At 36.8% G+C, this 15,699-nt stretch overlaps 1 protein-coding gene across 1 annotated transcript in view; it reads left to right on the top strand.

Moving 5' to 3' along the window:
* The first annotated feature begins 3,103 nt into the window (after positions 1-3,103).
* LOC129230205 (chondroitin proteoglycan 2-like) overlaps positions 3,104-15,699 on the top strand; it is a 63,444-nt gene continuing 50,848 nt past the window's right edge. Inside the window, exon 1 of the mRNA XM_054864606.1 lies at positions 3,104-3,140. Coding sequence (XP_054720581.1) covers positions 3,104-3,140 — 37 coding nt within the window. The remainder of the gene's footprint in view (positions 3,141-15,699) is intronic.

The following is a 15,699-nucleotide window of genomic DNA, read 5'->3' on the forward strand; positions in this document are numbered from 1 at the left end:
CTTGGTGGGTGGTCACAGTTGACTTCTAACTTTAACTTAGTATAAAATAATATTTCCACTTGAAATGTATGGAGGGGGTTCGGGGGTACTGCTTCGTTTTTCGGGGAGAGGAGGGCTCTGTAGCATTGGTGAGTTGTGACATCATTCTTGGGGGGTAAAGACATTTAATTCAATGTTTTTAAATTTAGTACACTGTAAAAGCGATTCAGAAACGTTTCTGGAAAATAATAGGCAGCTAATGCGCCCAACTTCAACCAATAACATATCTTACAAAAACAGTAACCTTCCTGAAATATTGAGAAAACTCCCCTGTTAAAGCCAGTTGTGAAGCTTTTAGAAAAATTAAATAATTTCAATGTATTTGATTAGAACCTTCCTGAATTACCAAGAAAGCTTCAGAAGCTTAAAAGAACAAAGCATACTCCTTGTCCAGCTTCGCAAAGCTGCAGCTATCCAGTGACTTATTTGCTCCCATTGGGAGCCAAGTCAATCTGGACGGGCCGTAACTTAGCTAAACTCAATAAATTTAATAAACACGCTCAGTCAAACTCTGGACTGGTAGCATAAAATATTTTTCACACCAGTGCAAATTCTGCACTCGTGCATCTTTTAGCAATTCAGGAAACTTTTTTGCGAAGATACTTGATTTTGCGGGGAAATAGGTGAAAATCTCTGAAATCCCGAAACGTTCCACGGAAATAACCAGCAACTTTTCGGAATTTTTTTACAGTGTATGACATAATATTTCCACTTGAAATGCACTCTAAAAATTCCGACAAAATGCCTAAAATAGCCATTTTTAGATGCCCCCACCCCTCTTCCGAAACTCGACGCACAATGGGGTGGGACTTTTTGCCCTGTTCTTATTGGGAGGGTAATAAACAATTTGCAAGTGATGTAAACTTTTTTTTTTTTAAATGTTTGCGACCCCTATTTTTACTGTACTATTATTACAATTTGGGAAGCTCATGCGCGACAAGAAACAATTATATTTGTCTTTTTTAATTGTTGTTATTATTTTTTCTCATATTTAGGAAGTCGAAACCTTTTTTTATTTTTTGCTGTTAGAAGTCACACATCAAAAAAACACAATTTTTGACTCACCCTTATGTATATCTTCACATTAAATTTGCTAATTGAAAAGTAAGACAAGTTAATATAATGTGAACGTACCTTTCATGAATTATTAGTGTTTCGACGTCTCATCTGCAAAACTCAAGAAGTACAATCAACTTTTGTTATTTCAGTAGCAAAACAGTATCTAACCGCAGTACAAGTTTTACACATTGTTAGATATTATAATACAAATGTGATCACTTTTATTTGAGAGGGACAGAATATTTTGAACTTAAATTGCATTTAGAATAATTTACTTTTTTTTTTCACTGATCTTCAATTCTAGAAGACATTTAGGGACTTTAGAGCACCTAACTGAGAAATGTCAAGTCAAAACCTAAACGACATTTTGGTGTGAATTACGTTGTCTTTGCACTTTCTTTGCCATAGTGTAAGCAAAAGAATTTCGATGTTTCGTTTGGTGAAATAGGATTGCTACAGCTTTGTGTAATTTCCCCAGAGAAAAGGTGCCACCAAACCCATTCCGCATCTCATCAGAAACAGAACGATAGTGGTGAACAGGCAACTCCACAAATCCCTCTTTGAAATGTGAGTGAAAAATAAAGGAAAATTAAGCAAAACAATACCTGTTTTGGAATGTAAGACAAAATGGCTGAGTTGCATAAAGAATTGTCTGTCTCAACAAACCTTTTTTGCATAAGATAGGATATCTTGTAAATATAGATCAGGGGCTGCCAACTTTTGTGATCATCAAATCTGAAAAATTACTAATTCTCTTTACGACAAACGATTTTTTAAAAAATGAACTATCGACATCTTGATTTCAAACTATGTTTTTGCAATCACGTGTGTGTGTGTGTGTGTGTGTGTGTGTGTGCAGACGTGTGTGTAAATGTGTGCAGGCGTGTGTGTGTATTTTTGAGCAGGCTTATGTATGTGTGTAGGCGTGTGTACGTGTGTGTATGTAGGCATGTGTGTAGGCGTGTGCATATATGCGTGTGTGTATGTGTAAGCGTGTGTGTGTATATCAGGCTTGGAGTCAATAACGAAAGAATGTAAGCGAATACGATTATGATTATAAGCTTGACAAATAGAAGCTTACAATTATGATTTGCCGATTACGTTTTTGATTACGATTACAGATTCGTGATAGAAAAATACATACATATATATATATATATACACTCTGTCGCAAAAAAATATATACATCCAGAAGAAATTCTGCTACACTCACGAAACTTTGTACGCATGTAGTGTATAAGGAGATAAGAAGTAGATTAAAAATTCAGAATAAAAGATAAATTTATTAAGCAGTTACAGCATGCAAAATGTTACAAATCAGTAAGTAGTAAAGCCACCTCTGACAGCTATACAAGCCGAAACACGACGTGACATCGAATCAATTAGGTTACTTATGACCCCCTGCGGAAGATCATGCCATAATCTTTGCAACTGCGTTGTTAATTCCTCTGTACCCCGGGATGGCTGCAGTTGCCTTCCCAGCACGTCCCAGACATGCTTTATTGGCGAAAGATCTGGTGACCTGGCAGGCCTTGGGAGTACGTCATATCCCTGAATACAATGTTGAGAGAGTCGCGCAGTATGTGGACGAACATTGTTCTGCTGATAAATGGCACTTGTGCGACTTGACAGCATGGGAAACAATCAGCTTTAAAATGCTGTCCACGTATCTGCGAGTTGTCAAAGTGCCTTGGAGAACAACTAGAGGTGATCGTGTGTCCCAAGAAATCGCTCCCCACACTGTCACACCTTGTGAAATGGCTGTATGCCGCTCGACAAAATGCCGGATCGGAGCGCAGGCCGGTGCGCCTCCACACACGTGTACGGTAAGCATCAGCAATGAGACTGAATCGGGATTCATGGCTGAAGATCACATGCCTGCAGTCTATTACATGCTGCCCGAGGTCGGCGAAAATCCAGTCTACGCTGCCTATGATGTGGGGTCAGTGGCAAGCGTCTTAATAGACGTCGGCTCCTTAAGCCAACTTCGACCAGTCGTCTCCTAATGGTTTCCCTTGATACCACCGGGTGCCTGAAAGGAGGTAAGTGGCGTTGAATCGATGCTAGCGATGTTGTCGGTACCGACATGGCCGCTCTTCTGATTGCGCGATCCTCGTCTTTATTTGTGTTTCTGGGACGCCCTGACCCTCCGCGACGGTAGGCTCTCTCTTCCGTGATCCACTGTTGTCAACACCGAACAACTACCATATCACTCCGACTAAAGTGACGGCCGATACTCCTGTTTGACCAACCTGATTCTCTGAGGTCTATTATAAGGCCTCTATCAAACTCCGTCAGTTATTCGTACTGCCGCCGTTTACGTCTTAGAGACATCTTAAGTCACAATACGGTCTACCGATCTCAACAGATTCAATTGAATAGCCCTACGGCACAAGTACTCATGCTTTCAAACTCTCCCACCTGTGCAACTCATATGCTCATAGCGCGCTTAGCCTTGTTTCATTGGCGCTGAAATTTTAATCATTTGCATATCGGCTACCAAACTGCATTTGTGCCGAGTTTCATGATTGTGGCTCTAATTCTAAGGAATATCGTGACAATTGAGAATATTCATTTTTTTGAATTGCACCAGTATTTCACTGAATGGCATCATTTTAAATTTCTGAAGCAAGAAAGAATCAAGTGCCATTTTCATAGAAGAGTCGTTTTCAAGAGCTTACATAATTGAAGGTGATGCAGGGTGTCCAGCAAAGGACTCCCTGGTTTCAAAATTAAATATCTCGGAAACAAAGGACGATATTGGAATGAAATAAACGGTATGTTTACTGTGAAACCCATAAAAATCATACACAGGAACTTGGCAATTAGTTTTAAAGACTGCCAACAGGTGGCGCTGCACAATGTAATTGCAATAGGAGTCTCTATAAATAGTGCTGCGAAGAGGTTGGTTGTTTCAGATTCAATCATTGAATGTTAGTACAATTTTGCCTACACCAATCACCCTACACGAAGTCAGGTAAATGGGTCCCACCCAGGCCTGCCGAAAATAAAATGTCGAATGTCGAATAGTTGTTTCAGCAGTTGTTTAGTCTCTCAGATTACGCTAGAAATTGTCGTCCAACCTCTTCGCAGCACTATTTATGGAGACTTCTATTGCAATTACAGTGTGCAGCGCCACCTGTTAGCACTTTTTTAAACTGATTTCCAAGTTTCCGTACATGATGTTTATGGGTTTCACAATAAACATACCTTTTATTTTATTCCAATATCGTCCTTTGTTTCCGAGATATTTAATTTTGAAACCAGGGAGTCCTTTGTTGGACACCCTCTACATTGACAATAAATGGCCTTTCAATCAATTATTAATATTTTATCAGCTGTCCATTCCGAGAATATTCATTAAACACTTCACTCAAATCTTATTTTTAAGTGACTGATCTGAACGCTTTGAAAAAGAAAAGCAAGTTTCGTGGAAACTTTTAGTGCTTTTTATGGAACCCTGGGGTTCCACTGAACACAATTTAAGAAACGCTGTATTAGAGAAAAGCTGTATATCGGGATTATTTCTCAAATATTTTCTGTAACTCTAATCTTAAAAATGCAATTGTAAAGCAATGTTTTGTAATATCAGGGCCAGTAATGTTTCAAAATTGAAGCTCCAAAAACGCAATTCTAAGCGATTTTCGATGCTGTTGAGTATTTTGGGGGCTTTCCCTTGAAACTCACAAAACTTCGATGCAAAAAAATGACATTTTTGTGTTTAACATAGATATGAAAGGTGGTATTAAGTTGGTGCAAAAAAATCCCCAAAAAATTTTTGAAAGGAAAAAGAGATGAGTCCAGATCGAAATTTAATTTCAATGCAATAAACTTCGATAAATACATTTTATCATCTTCTATTTATAATCAACAAATTATTTATTCGTGTTCTTAGTTTGATCAATGAGTAACTAATTCCGTTTAATTGTTTATCTTGTGGGGTACCGTTATACAAAATAAATATTTGAATTTTTAACGTTTCCATTTTTCGAAAAAAATTTGGGATATTAATGTTTTATAAATATTAGAAATATATTCATTGCTTGCGTTTTAATTTGTATTATCCACTGCAGTCTGGTTGTTTTGTCCATTAATATTTGAAAAATGCAAGTGGATGACGCGCGTTCACACGTATGATGCGGTGATGTTATAACAAACTTGATTTTTCTGTGTGTATGTGGGGCGAGCGCCAGGAAACTTTCGCCCCAGAAGCCGTTAGCTCTTCGGCCAGCCTTGATATATTTCATTTAACTCTCGAACATCATCATATCATGGCAAAAATTTCCCATCAAATCTCGAAAAAGAACTGTCCAAGTGTCGCCATCTGTTGTAGAAAAGAAGAACAAATAAATAGCAGAGACATAAAAACTTCGGCACTGCATAACAGTCTAGAATAGCAATTCTCGGACCGAGAGCAGCAATTCTCAGAGATTTGTGCTCTTCCCCACTGAAAAGTTTTAATTGTTCATAAAAAAAAACACTAAAAATAGTAATAGTAATAATAATATTCTATACCACATCTTTTACGAGAGTTTTGTGATTCATTTTCGTAGGTTTATATTATTTTTCAGCAATGTTTATTACTTTCACACTACGTATGATTACACACTTCGTATAATTATTACAATAAATATTTATCTTATTTTTGACGTTTAAATATTTTTTGTAATAGCTCTTTAACAGCTAGTAAAGTTTAATTGATGAACTCTCTTGATTCCTTTCTTATCACTATAATTATTATACAAAGAAGGAGGTAAAAAACATTCAGACATAAGCAAAATTCTTTCAAATTTTTAATCGTCCTGGAGAGCACCTCACCCCCCCCCCCCCCCCCTCCTACCTCCATCCTGTAAAAACTCATCAAATATGCACACAGAAACCATTAGGAGGGGGGTTTTACTTTTTTTAAGCTTTTTTTTTAAATAATAATTTCAGTTTTAGAATGTGTTGTCGGCTGAAAATTTTCGGATCACAAACTCCCCTGGTAAATCAACCACTGTATTCCGCTAGTCTTCAGGGCTCAGGGGACCTCCAAGTTATTGCGGCCCTAGGTTAGCGGCTTACTTCTGGCCTAGGCTAACTTCTGGTCAGTCGGGCCCATCCTAGTCACATCGCTTACGTCTTACATCAAATATTACTTTACATTACTTATTATTTACATTACTTTACACGTCATACAGTACTTTACATCGCATACGCTCGCATTACTTAGTAAACAATGTTACTATTAAGTTATGAAGCAAATGGTGATGCAAATGCAAAGCCAGCGTTTAAAACGTGTTTTCAACTATAAAAAATTTTTAATGTTGTATTTCAAACGTTATTTTATGCTTCAACAAAACTAACATACAGTAAAACCTGTTAAGTTGACCACCTTTGTAAGTTGACCACCTGTATATGTTGACCATTTTTGTCAGGAACGGAATTAGTCCTATCTTGTATAATGAAGGAAAACCTCTGTAACTTGACCACCTCTCTATCTTGACCACCTGTCTATCTTGACCACTAATGTACCCCAAATTTGGTTTGGAGTATTGTAAAAAACCCTTTGTAAGCTGACCACTTGGTTTATTTTTTTAAATCTTAATGTAGCAAATTATTTTATTTTATATTATTATTTATTTTATAGCTTTCCAAGAATATTTTCGATGCCAGATCAGCATTTTGCCAACTAAATAAAATAGCAGCATAACTAAACCTCCTTGTGAGTTTAACCACATGGCAAAACTACTAAAAACCCTTTTATTCTCCAAATTTGTTTTTCTTTTCTTCTATTTGAGATTGCCTTTTGTACTCTGTTCAATGAAAACATGTGTCAGTAGAAAAGTACAAAGTATTTTTTTCCAATTGTAATATTTTGTGGCAACACTGGAATTGTGCTAGAGTAAAAGTTACATGCATTGCAGTATTTCTGGTGCAAGGTATTAAGAAATAGGACATTTTCATTTTCAACTGCCTTTTAGAACTATGAGAGTCCAGCTTGTTGCTCTTTGTGTTATAGTTTTACATAAAATGGCTTCAAAAAGAAAGTTGAACTTGAGATTGATAAAAAGTATGAAATATTAAAATTAACTGAAAAGGGAGAAATCCAGAGAAAATTAGCTGACACATATGGAATTTCCAAAACTAGTGTCTAGTAAGTGCGCCAAACTTCAATAAGGAGTTATTTTGTTGAAAAGTAGATCATCATGGTTATAAATGTATTTAACGTCAATGAGAAAAAAATAAGCGAAAAATTTGGTATTTTTGATTAGCTATGAATTTTTATGAACTATTAATATCAAATTTATGAACAATGATTTTTTTTGGGGGGGGATCAATTTACTGAAATTTTAAATTTACATGACACATTATACATCATTGCGTCATTTTGAGAAAATAACCCTAAAAATATTTGAATAACATTTTAAATTATTGTTTCAAAGTAATGTTAAACAATGAAAGTGAGTTGAACGGAAATAGTAAGTGTCAATTAGTCAAAAAATGAATACATCGTGCAAGAAATGACAAAAAAAAAAATAATAATAATAATCATTACCCCCTTTATAAGTTGACCACCTGTCTAAGTTGACCACCTAAGTACTGCACCGCAAGTGGTCAACTTACACAGGTTTCACTGTAGTTAAACTCATTAAGTGCTTGAATTAAGCTGGGAAAGCACACACACCCTGCGTAAGAACAGACTTTTGTCTAAATTTTTGTTGTCTCCCAGTGATGCAAGAAATGTTGGTGACAATCTCCCCAAAGACGCCTCAAAAAGGAGGTTCAACTTCCTTATCTTCCCTCCCTATAATTTTCGATTGCGTTTTCAGGGCCATCATCCCTTCGTGGACCCGTGGGTAGGTATTCTCGACATTGATTATTTCACAACAACAGTCTCCTGTTGTTTTTCCGAATTATAAAAAAAATTACGTCTAACCATATAGTCACAAGATGGCGCTTTCGCTCTAATTCAAAATTATTTCGGTATGGAAAGAGCGTCTTCCAGCAAAGCTATCACTGTGCTGCCATCTATGATCAAAGACATTTTATAATTCCAATTTGAAAATCACAAATATCAAAATTTCACTTCCTTGACACTTAATCTCGGATTTTTTTTTTTTTTCAAAAATCACCAGTATTTTTTTTCCCCATGAAATATTTGCTTTCAGTAGAGGTCACTTTTGAAGTCCGTTTGCTTCGACAAGAATTTTTTTTTTAAGTTTTAGCAACAATTTTTTAAACTGCATTATGTTTAATAAACATAGATACTTCGTTGAAAATTACTTGCATTGCGAGGGAAGTATTTTCATTCTATTCATTTTTTTTTAAAATTTTATTCGTTTGTTTATTTATTTATTTTATTTTATTTTATTTGTTTTTTATTTTGCGAATTCTAAAAGCGTTTTCATCTACCTACAGCTTAGAGACTTGAAGTTTAAAAGTCTAAAAGGAAGAAAACTTATTTGAAACTTACGAAACAAAATCAAATTAATGACTTTTACTACTAATGTCCAAAAAAAGTGTTCACTAATTATTCGACAAAAAAAGTGCAAAAATTTACATTTTTAGAGCACACAGTTGAAATAGTACGTAATTTATGAAGTGAAATCAATCTTACGTACTCTTAAAAGCCTCAGGAATTTTTTTTTAAACTGCTATTTGGGTTGTCTTGTACAAATCCATATCCAAAAACTATGGTGTGGGTGTGGCTGCCACGATATGTTCTTCTGTGAATATTTAGACCTTACGAAAAATCACAATTACTATTTTTTGTCGTTTTCCCATCATTTCAAATTTGACTGTTATGGCTACCAGATTGGCGAGATTTAGTTTCGGCGGAGCTGTAACTTTTATACAAACCCCAATCAGAATAATGATGAACGGCAATATTAAAATTCTAAATTTCAATCCGAAATGAACTACAGATCTTTTTCTTTAAAAGCCTTGCTCATGAATTACTAGTGGTACCCGCACGGCTTTGCCCGTAATAGAAAAATTAAAAGGTCTTTTGGTTCCCCTGTATATTTACAAATAATATATGGTGAATTTTCTCGCCAATTGGCTTGTACCCATGTTACGGTTCCACGTTATGATAATTTCGTATCTTGCCAATTGGCTTGTGCCCATGTTACGGTTCCACGTTATGATAATTTCGTAATTTACACGCCCATCTTATGGTAGTTTTGTTCTTAAAATTGGAATAGAAAAAGAACCACATCGAATTTTGAAAAATCGCTTCGAGGTGCACACCCCCATGCTACAAACTAACTTTGTGCCAAATTTCATGAAAATCGGCCGAACGGTCTAGGCGCTATGCGTGTCACAGAGATCCAGACATCCTCCGGACAGAGAGACTTTCAGCTTTATTATTAGTAAAGATAAAGAAAACGAGCTACAAGTATTTTAATACTTAAAAGGGCTGGCAAGGAAATGGACTAAATGCTCAAACTGCGCATAAAATTACGTTGAATAACAATTTCGGATTTTTAAATTCGACTCGATAATCACTTAAAATCAAGCATGATCGAGAATGCGGTTATGAATCGCCCCCCTCTTGATAAGCCCTTGGTTTTAACACATGTTGTCAATTCTAATCAGGCCCTTGTGAACTTCGAATACATTTTTATACTTTCTAACTTGTATATGAAAAACTAACTTTTAGAATCATTGAACATTCGCAATGGATTTTAAAATTTTCTATCTTAAATAACACTATTCGTCATTTGTTCGACTTAGTGCTTATGTATAAAAATTCAATTTCCCAATTAAAGAGTGTTTTATTCTTTTTTTTTTTTTTTTTTTTTGAACATTAATACGTTCAACACATATTGCATCACTAACTCATTTTAAGTATATTGAAAAATGTTAGAAAACACTTAGAACTTTTGATTGAAGTGAGAAGCTTTGCGTAAACTATTTTAGTACTGCATTTTGAACTAAAAACATTTTTTATAATATCTTGCTAAAAAGAAATAAAATATTTCAACTTTTGTTGAAGCACGAACTTATTTTAAGTTAATTCATCAAGCCGAACACAATGAAAACTTATTGCCAATTTGTAATAATTTAATCAGTTTTGTTTCGGTAATATTTTGTGAGGATTCTTTATTTCAAGGATTCTGAATTGTTGAGTTCGTGTTTCGACAACTTAATCAGCAATTATATATACTGAATATTTAAAAGTAAAATCCTCTTAAAACTTAAAAAAGAGAGAACTTTATTGATCCTCTTTAATATTCATTACTTAATTAGGTAGTTTAAGTAATGATTTGAAAGAAAAAAATCTTCGTAAATCCATTCACGAAAAATAATAGTTTTTTATGAAATCAAGTTGCAGTTTTGTGAGAATCATAGAGGGATATTTTATTTTTAGTAATGTGGTTGTTCCATATTAATGAACTCCTCTCTTTCTTGAGAAAAGCAGATTCCCGTAACCAGATTGTTATGCCGTCTTCGCTCCTGTCAAACGATGAGGAGCAATGAATTCTTTTAGAACATAAAAAAAAAAAATAAATAAATAAAAAAAAAAAAACGAAGAATTCAGAAAAACACTGACTGGATGGAGTGTAAATCAATTTAAACTTCGCCAATTTTACTTCGCCAAATATTGCACGCTACCAGCACAATCAGCGGAGTTGTCCTCAAGAAAACGGCGGGAAAATACGCGGCGGAGATGTTACATGGGAGGAATGGTAGAGATAAACTTATTTGCGGCGGAGATGTCCCGTGCACCAATGGAAGGAATCGAACTACATTTTCTCCCTCAGCAGTTATTCACACCTTTCTTAGTTCTAGTTTGATGGGCAGATTGGGGAATGGGGGTGGGGACGTTCCTGCATGATTTGTGTTAGGAACTAATAGCGTTCACTACTTTTAACAGGACATTTTTTTTTTGTTCATGTGTTATGTTTTTATTAAGTTGTTTTTCTTTATTTTTATTTTCGGATTTATCCTATAAGTTTTGCTTTTTCTTTAGCTTATATCGTTTCACTTTTCAGTACTGACTCTACAATTTTTCCGAGGTGAAGTAAATCTTGAAACTGCCGTCTTTGCTCAACTTTTTTTCGGTTTTCATGAGGAATTTCAATGAGAGAAACACAGAGATGGGGTGCATTTACCGCCTCTAAGAAGTTGCCACCATTGGAAAAGGCCTCAGTTTGAACCCCCCCCCCCCCCCCCAACCAACCCCGTTCCGACACTGTCGCTTTCGGGGCGAAATTTCAACAAAATATGCAAGAAAGTGAAATATTGAATATTGAAAAGAAAATGAAGTAGCATTTCAATTATGTTATGAAATGTGTACGTTGAATTTTAAACAACTCCTTTTTAATTAATATACAGCTATGCCGCCATAAGTTGTTTACAGAGCAGAACTAAAAAATGTCCGTTGCGAATCAGTGACGTAACGAAGAGAGGAAGAGGGAGAAAATCTCTCCCATGATGAAAGGAAATTTTTAGCTGTAACAGCGCTAATCAAAAATTTTCTGTTTGAAAATTATTGTTTTCAACTTATGCAGTTGAGTTAATCATTATTAAAAAATGCAAATACTGTGTGTGACAAGGGCTGTAACAAAAATTTACTAGCTGAATAAAGTCAATTGACTTTCAGTTTTGATTTAGTGAATTGCTTAAAATCAGAAAAACTTGCAAGAAATTTTTCAAAAACCCTAATATTTCACTGAATACCGTTTGGAAAATGCTACTTTCAACTTTTTCTTTTTTTTTTCATGATTCATTGATTTTCTACAACTTTCAATGTCGTAAAATATTTAAAATATTTTTTATATCGTAGATCCCAATTTAAAATTTGTGTTAAAACATTCAAGAAATACCCCACTAATTTGTTTCATTATGAAATTTCGACAAAAAATCATTTATTTGCTACCAACAGTTGATATTGAATTTGCTTTTGTTATTTTTGCGTTTTATTATTTTTGCTTTTGTTTATTTTTTTTTGCATTTGTTATTATATATTCAAAGGTTTTATTGTCAGCATTCGTTCATCATCATTTATTGAATATGGCCGATTTTTCATCTTTCGTACATTCGAAAAAAACATATAACTCTATAGCTCGTGTGTAATTAGATCAAGATATTTTTTGTTCAGATAAAAATTTATATTTTTGAGCAATTCATGTGTATGTATTTATTTTCACTGTTACTTTCAACAGTTGTTTTGTCCTTCCAATATTTTTCGAAGCTTTTTTCCCTTCCGAGTGCACTCTTAATTTGCTGTCAACAGATGGCGCTGCCTTACATCTTAATTGAAAAAATCTTTATTTTGTCTGCTCTAGATTCTTATCGGTTATTGTTATCAAACTTTGTCCCAAAGTGATCACATTAAGCGGCACCTACTCTCGAGTTATATCTTTTACAACGAGTTTTATGTTTGATATTGTAACGGATTCGGTGAGACTTCCACCTTTCTTGAAAGGATGACACAGTTCTTGATAAAAACACAGGAAATTTATTTACACTATGTACAGGAAATATCGTCAACAACTGCTAAATTATTCATCAGCAATTAAGCAATTATCACACAACACCGTAAACTCAACGTTTACACACGTATTTACTTCCAAATACGAAAACAAAACAGCGAAATGCCTCGCAATAAACAGAGCTAAAACACTCTCAGAACAAATTCTCAATCGAAACTCTCCTTTTTATCACGCAGGACGCTTTTATAAACATCGAAGAATTTTCCACAACATTCTTAATTCTTCTCGAAATGCGTAGACCGTTATCAAATTTTATCAATGAACAAAAAAGAAATAGGGGGATCGTATACTTTAGCCGAATGAAAAGGGGTTGTATATTCATTACGGGAAACTATTTACAGGTTACGTTACTACAATAATTACTATTTACAGGATTTGTAACATTGCCCCCTTCCTAAGGACTGCACGTCCCGGGCAGTACAATCCCCAGAAAGGGTGCCAAACTTTGATCACAAGTTCACAAATACACACATTAAATAATAACCAATAATGCATAGGGAACACAATAATAACAAGAAATATTACTAAACATTAAAAGCAAAAAAATTATCTACAACTTTTATGTTATCAACCATGGTTGTTTACGTAATACTCATGAACTATGGCCATAGTATGGGGCTAACCAATCATAATGTACAACCCTAGGTTTTGCATTAGGTGATTTTTGGATCCTCACTACGACGTCATTCAGTCGGTTAAGGACTTTGTAGGGTCCATCCCAATGCGACTGCAATTTGGGTGAAAGACCTTTCCGTCGGATGTGATTCCATAACCAAACCTTGTCGCCTTCGTTGAATTCATGTCCAGTAGACCTTGTGTCGTATCGCGTCTTCATCTTCTCCGCCGCGATGTTGATTCGCTCTCGTGCGAAGTTATGAACGTCTTCCAATCGGGCCTGGAGATCCTGGATGTACTCCTCAGGCGATGAAGACGCATCCGGAGGACGACCGAAGACGAGATCACAAGGTAGCCGAAGCTCTCGTCCAAAGAGCATCTGAGATGGGGCAAATCCAGTAGTCTCGTGGACAGCACTGCGGTAGGCCAGCAGGAACAAAGGTAGCTTCTTGTCCCAATCCTGTTGATTTCTGGATACCATAAGCGAGAGATTGTTCAGGATTGTGCGGTTAAATCTCTCCACCATGCCGTCCGATTGTGGGTGTAGTGGTGTTGTCCTAGTTTTCTCAATTCCGAAAATTTGACATATGCCCTTAAACACAGCAGAGATGAAATTCCTCCCTTGATCGGAATGAATCTGCAAAGGTGTTCCATATCTCGAGATCCAATGTTGGACTAGAATCTCTGCTACGGTGGTAGCTTCTTGATCTGGAATGTGATATGCTTCCGGCCATTTGGTGAAGTAGTCGATGGAAACAAGAATGTATTTGTTCCCATCAGCAGTTCTTGGTAGAGGACCCAGGATGTTGATCCCAATTCGCTCGAAAGGAGCTCCAACGTTGTACAGATGAAGCTTCCCTCTGCTTCTTTTCTTCGGTCCTTTACGAGCAGCACAGACGTCACAAGAATGGCACCACTTCTCCACGTCATCCTTCGCCTTGCTCCAGAAAAAGCGCTCCCGAACTTTATTGAGGGTTTTCAAGACACCTAAATGTCCTCCAGTCGCACTACTATGTATTTCTTTCAGAACATCTGAAATCCTTGATCGCGGAAGTAGTAACTGCCACCTAGACGTTTTGCCGTCATCAGATTCCCATTTTCGGTACAGTACGCCGTTTCGTAAATGGAGTGAGTTCCATAAAGCCCAGTATCTTTTTGTTGCAGGGCTGAAGACGGAAACGTCCTGCCAGCTAGGGCGCCGACTGTCACTTTCCATGAACTCCAAAATTGGTTTTATGTCGGGGTCTTCAAGTTGATCTTTTCGAACTTGGTCGTCACTCCATGGATCAGGTTCTGATGATATTGGAGTCACTGTCACCTGATAGGCGGTAGGGCTAGTCGTTCCATACAGTTTCTCGATTCGGGAACAATAGTGGCAGTTCTCAGGACAGGGTCTCCTTGATAAAGCGTCAGCATTACCGTGAGATAACCCTTTTCGATGCTTGATCTCCATGTCATATTCCTGGAGCCGCTGTATCCATCTGGCTATCTGGCCTTCCGGATTTTTGAAGTTCAAAAGCCAAGTTAATGAGGCATGATCTGTCCGAAGCAGAAATTTTCGGCCGTAGAGGTAATGATGGAAGTGTTCTACAGCTTTCACTATGGCCAGTAACTCCTTTCTGGTGACGCAGTAATTTCGCTCCGATTTTGATAAGCATTTGCTCCAGTAAGCGATGACATGTTCATTTCCGTCAATTTCTTGGGATAAAACAGCTCCGATGCCCTCGTTGCTCGCATCAGTGTCCAGGATGAAGGATTTTTCAGGCTGAGGATAGGCGAGGATAGGTGTTGATGTTAAAGCCTCCTTCAGTCGTAGAAATGCATCTTCGCATTCTTTGGACCATTCAAACCTTTGCTTGCTCTCCGTCAGCTTATGCAAAGGTCGTGCAATGTTGGAAAAACCCTTTACAAACTTCCTGTAGTACGTGCAGAGCCCTAGGAAACTTCGCAGCTGATGGATGTTTTCGGGACGACTCCAACTCTTGACCGCGGATACCTTTTCTGGATCGGTTTGTACACCCTCAGAAGAGATGATGTGACCAAAGTAGTTCACTTCCAGGCGGAACAAATTACATTTGGACGGGCTTAACTTCAGATTGGCTTCCTTAAGCTTTTGCAGCACCTTCCTAAGGTTTGCCAGATGTTCCTCGAAACTGCGTCCCACGATGATGATATCGTCTAAGTAGACCAGACAGGATTCGTAGGAAAGGCCTCTTAACACTGTCTCCATAAGACGCTCGAACGTAGCTGGTGCATTGCAGAGGCCGAAGGGCATCACTTTAAACTGCCATAAGCCTTGTCCAGTTGTAAACGCTGTCTTCGCTCGGTCATCAGGGTGTATCTCAACCTGCCAGTAGCCGCTCTTCAAGTCCAGGGTCGAAAACCACTTGTGTCCGGAAAGAGTGTCCAAGGTGTCGTCTATCCTTGGAAGAGGGTAACTGTCTTTCTTGGTGATTTCATTCAGCCGCCGGTAATCGACATAAAATCTGGTGGAGCCATCTTT

This window comes from Uloborus diversus, chromosome 9 (genome assembly GCF_026930045.1).
Source record: "Uloborus diversus isolate 005 chromosome 9, Udiv.v.3.1, whole genome shotgun sequence".
In the NCBI taxonomy this organism is placed as follows: Eukaryota; Metazoa; Arthropoda; class Arachnida; order Araneae; family Uloboridae; genus Uloborus; species Uloborus diversus.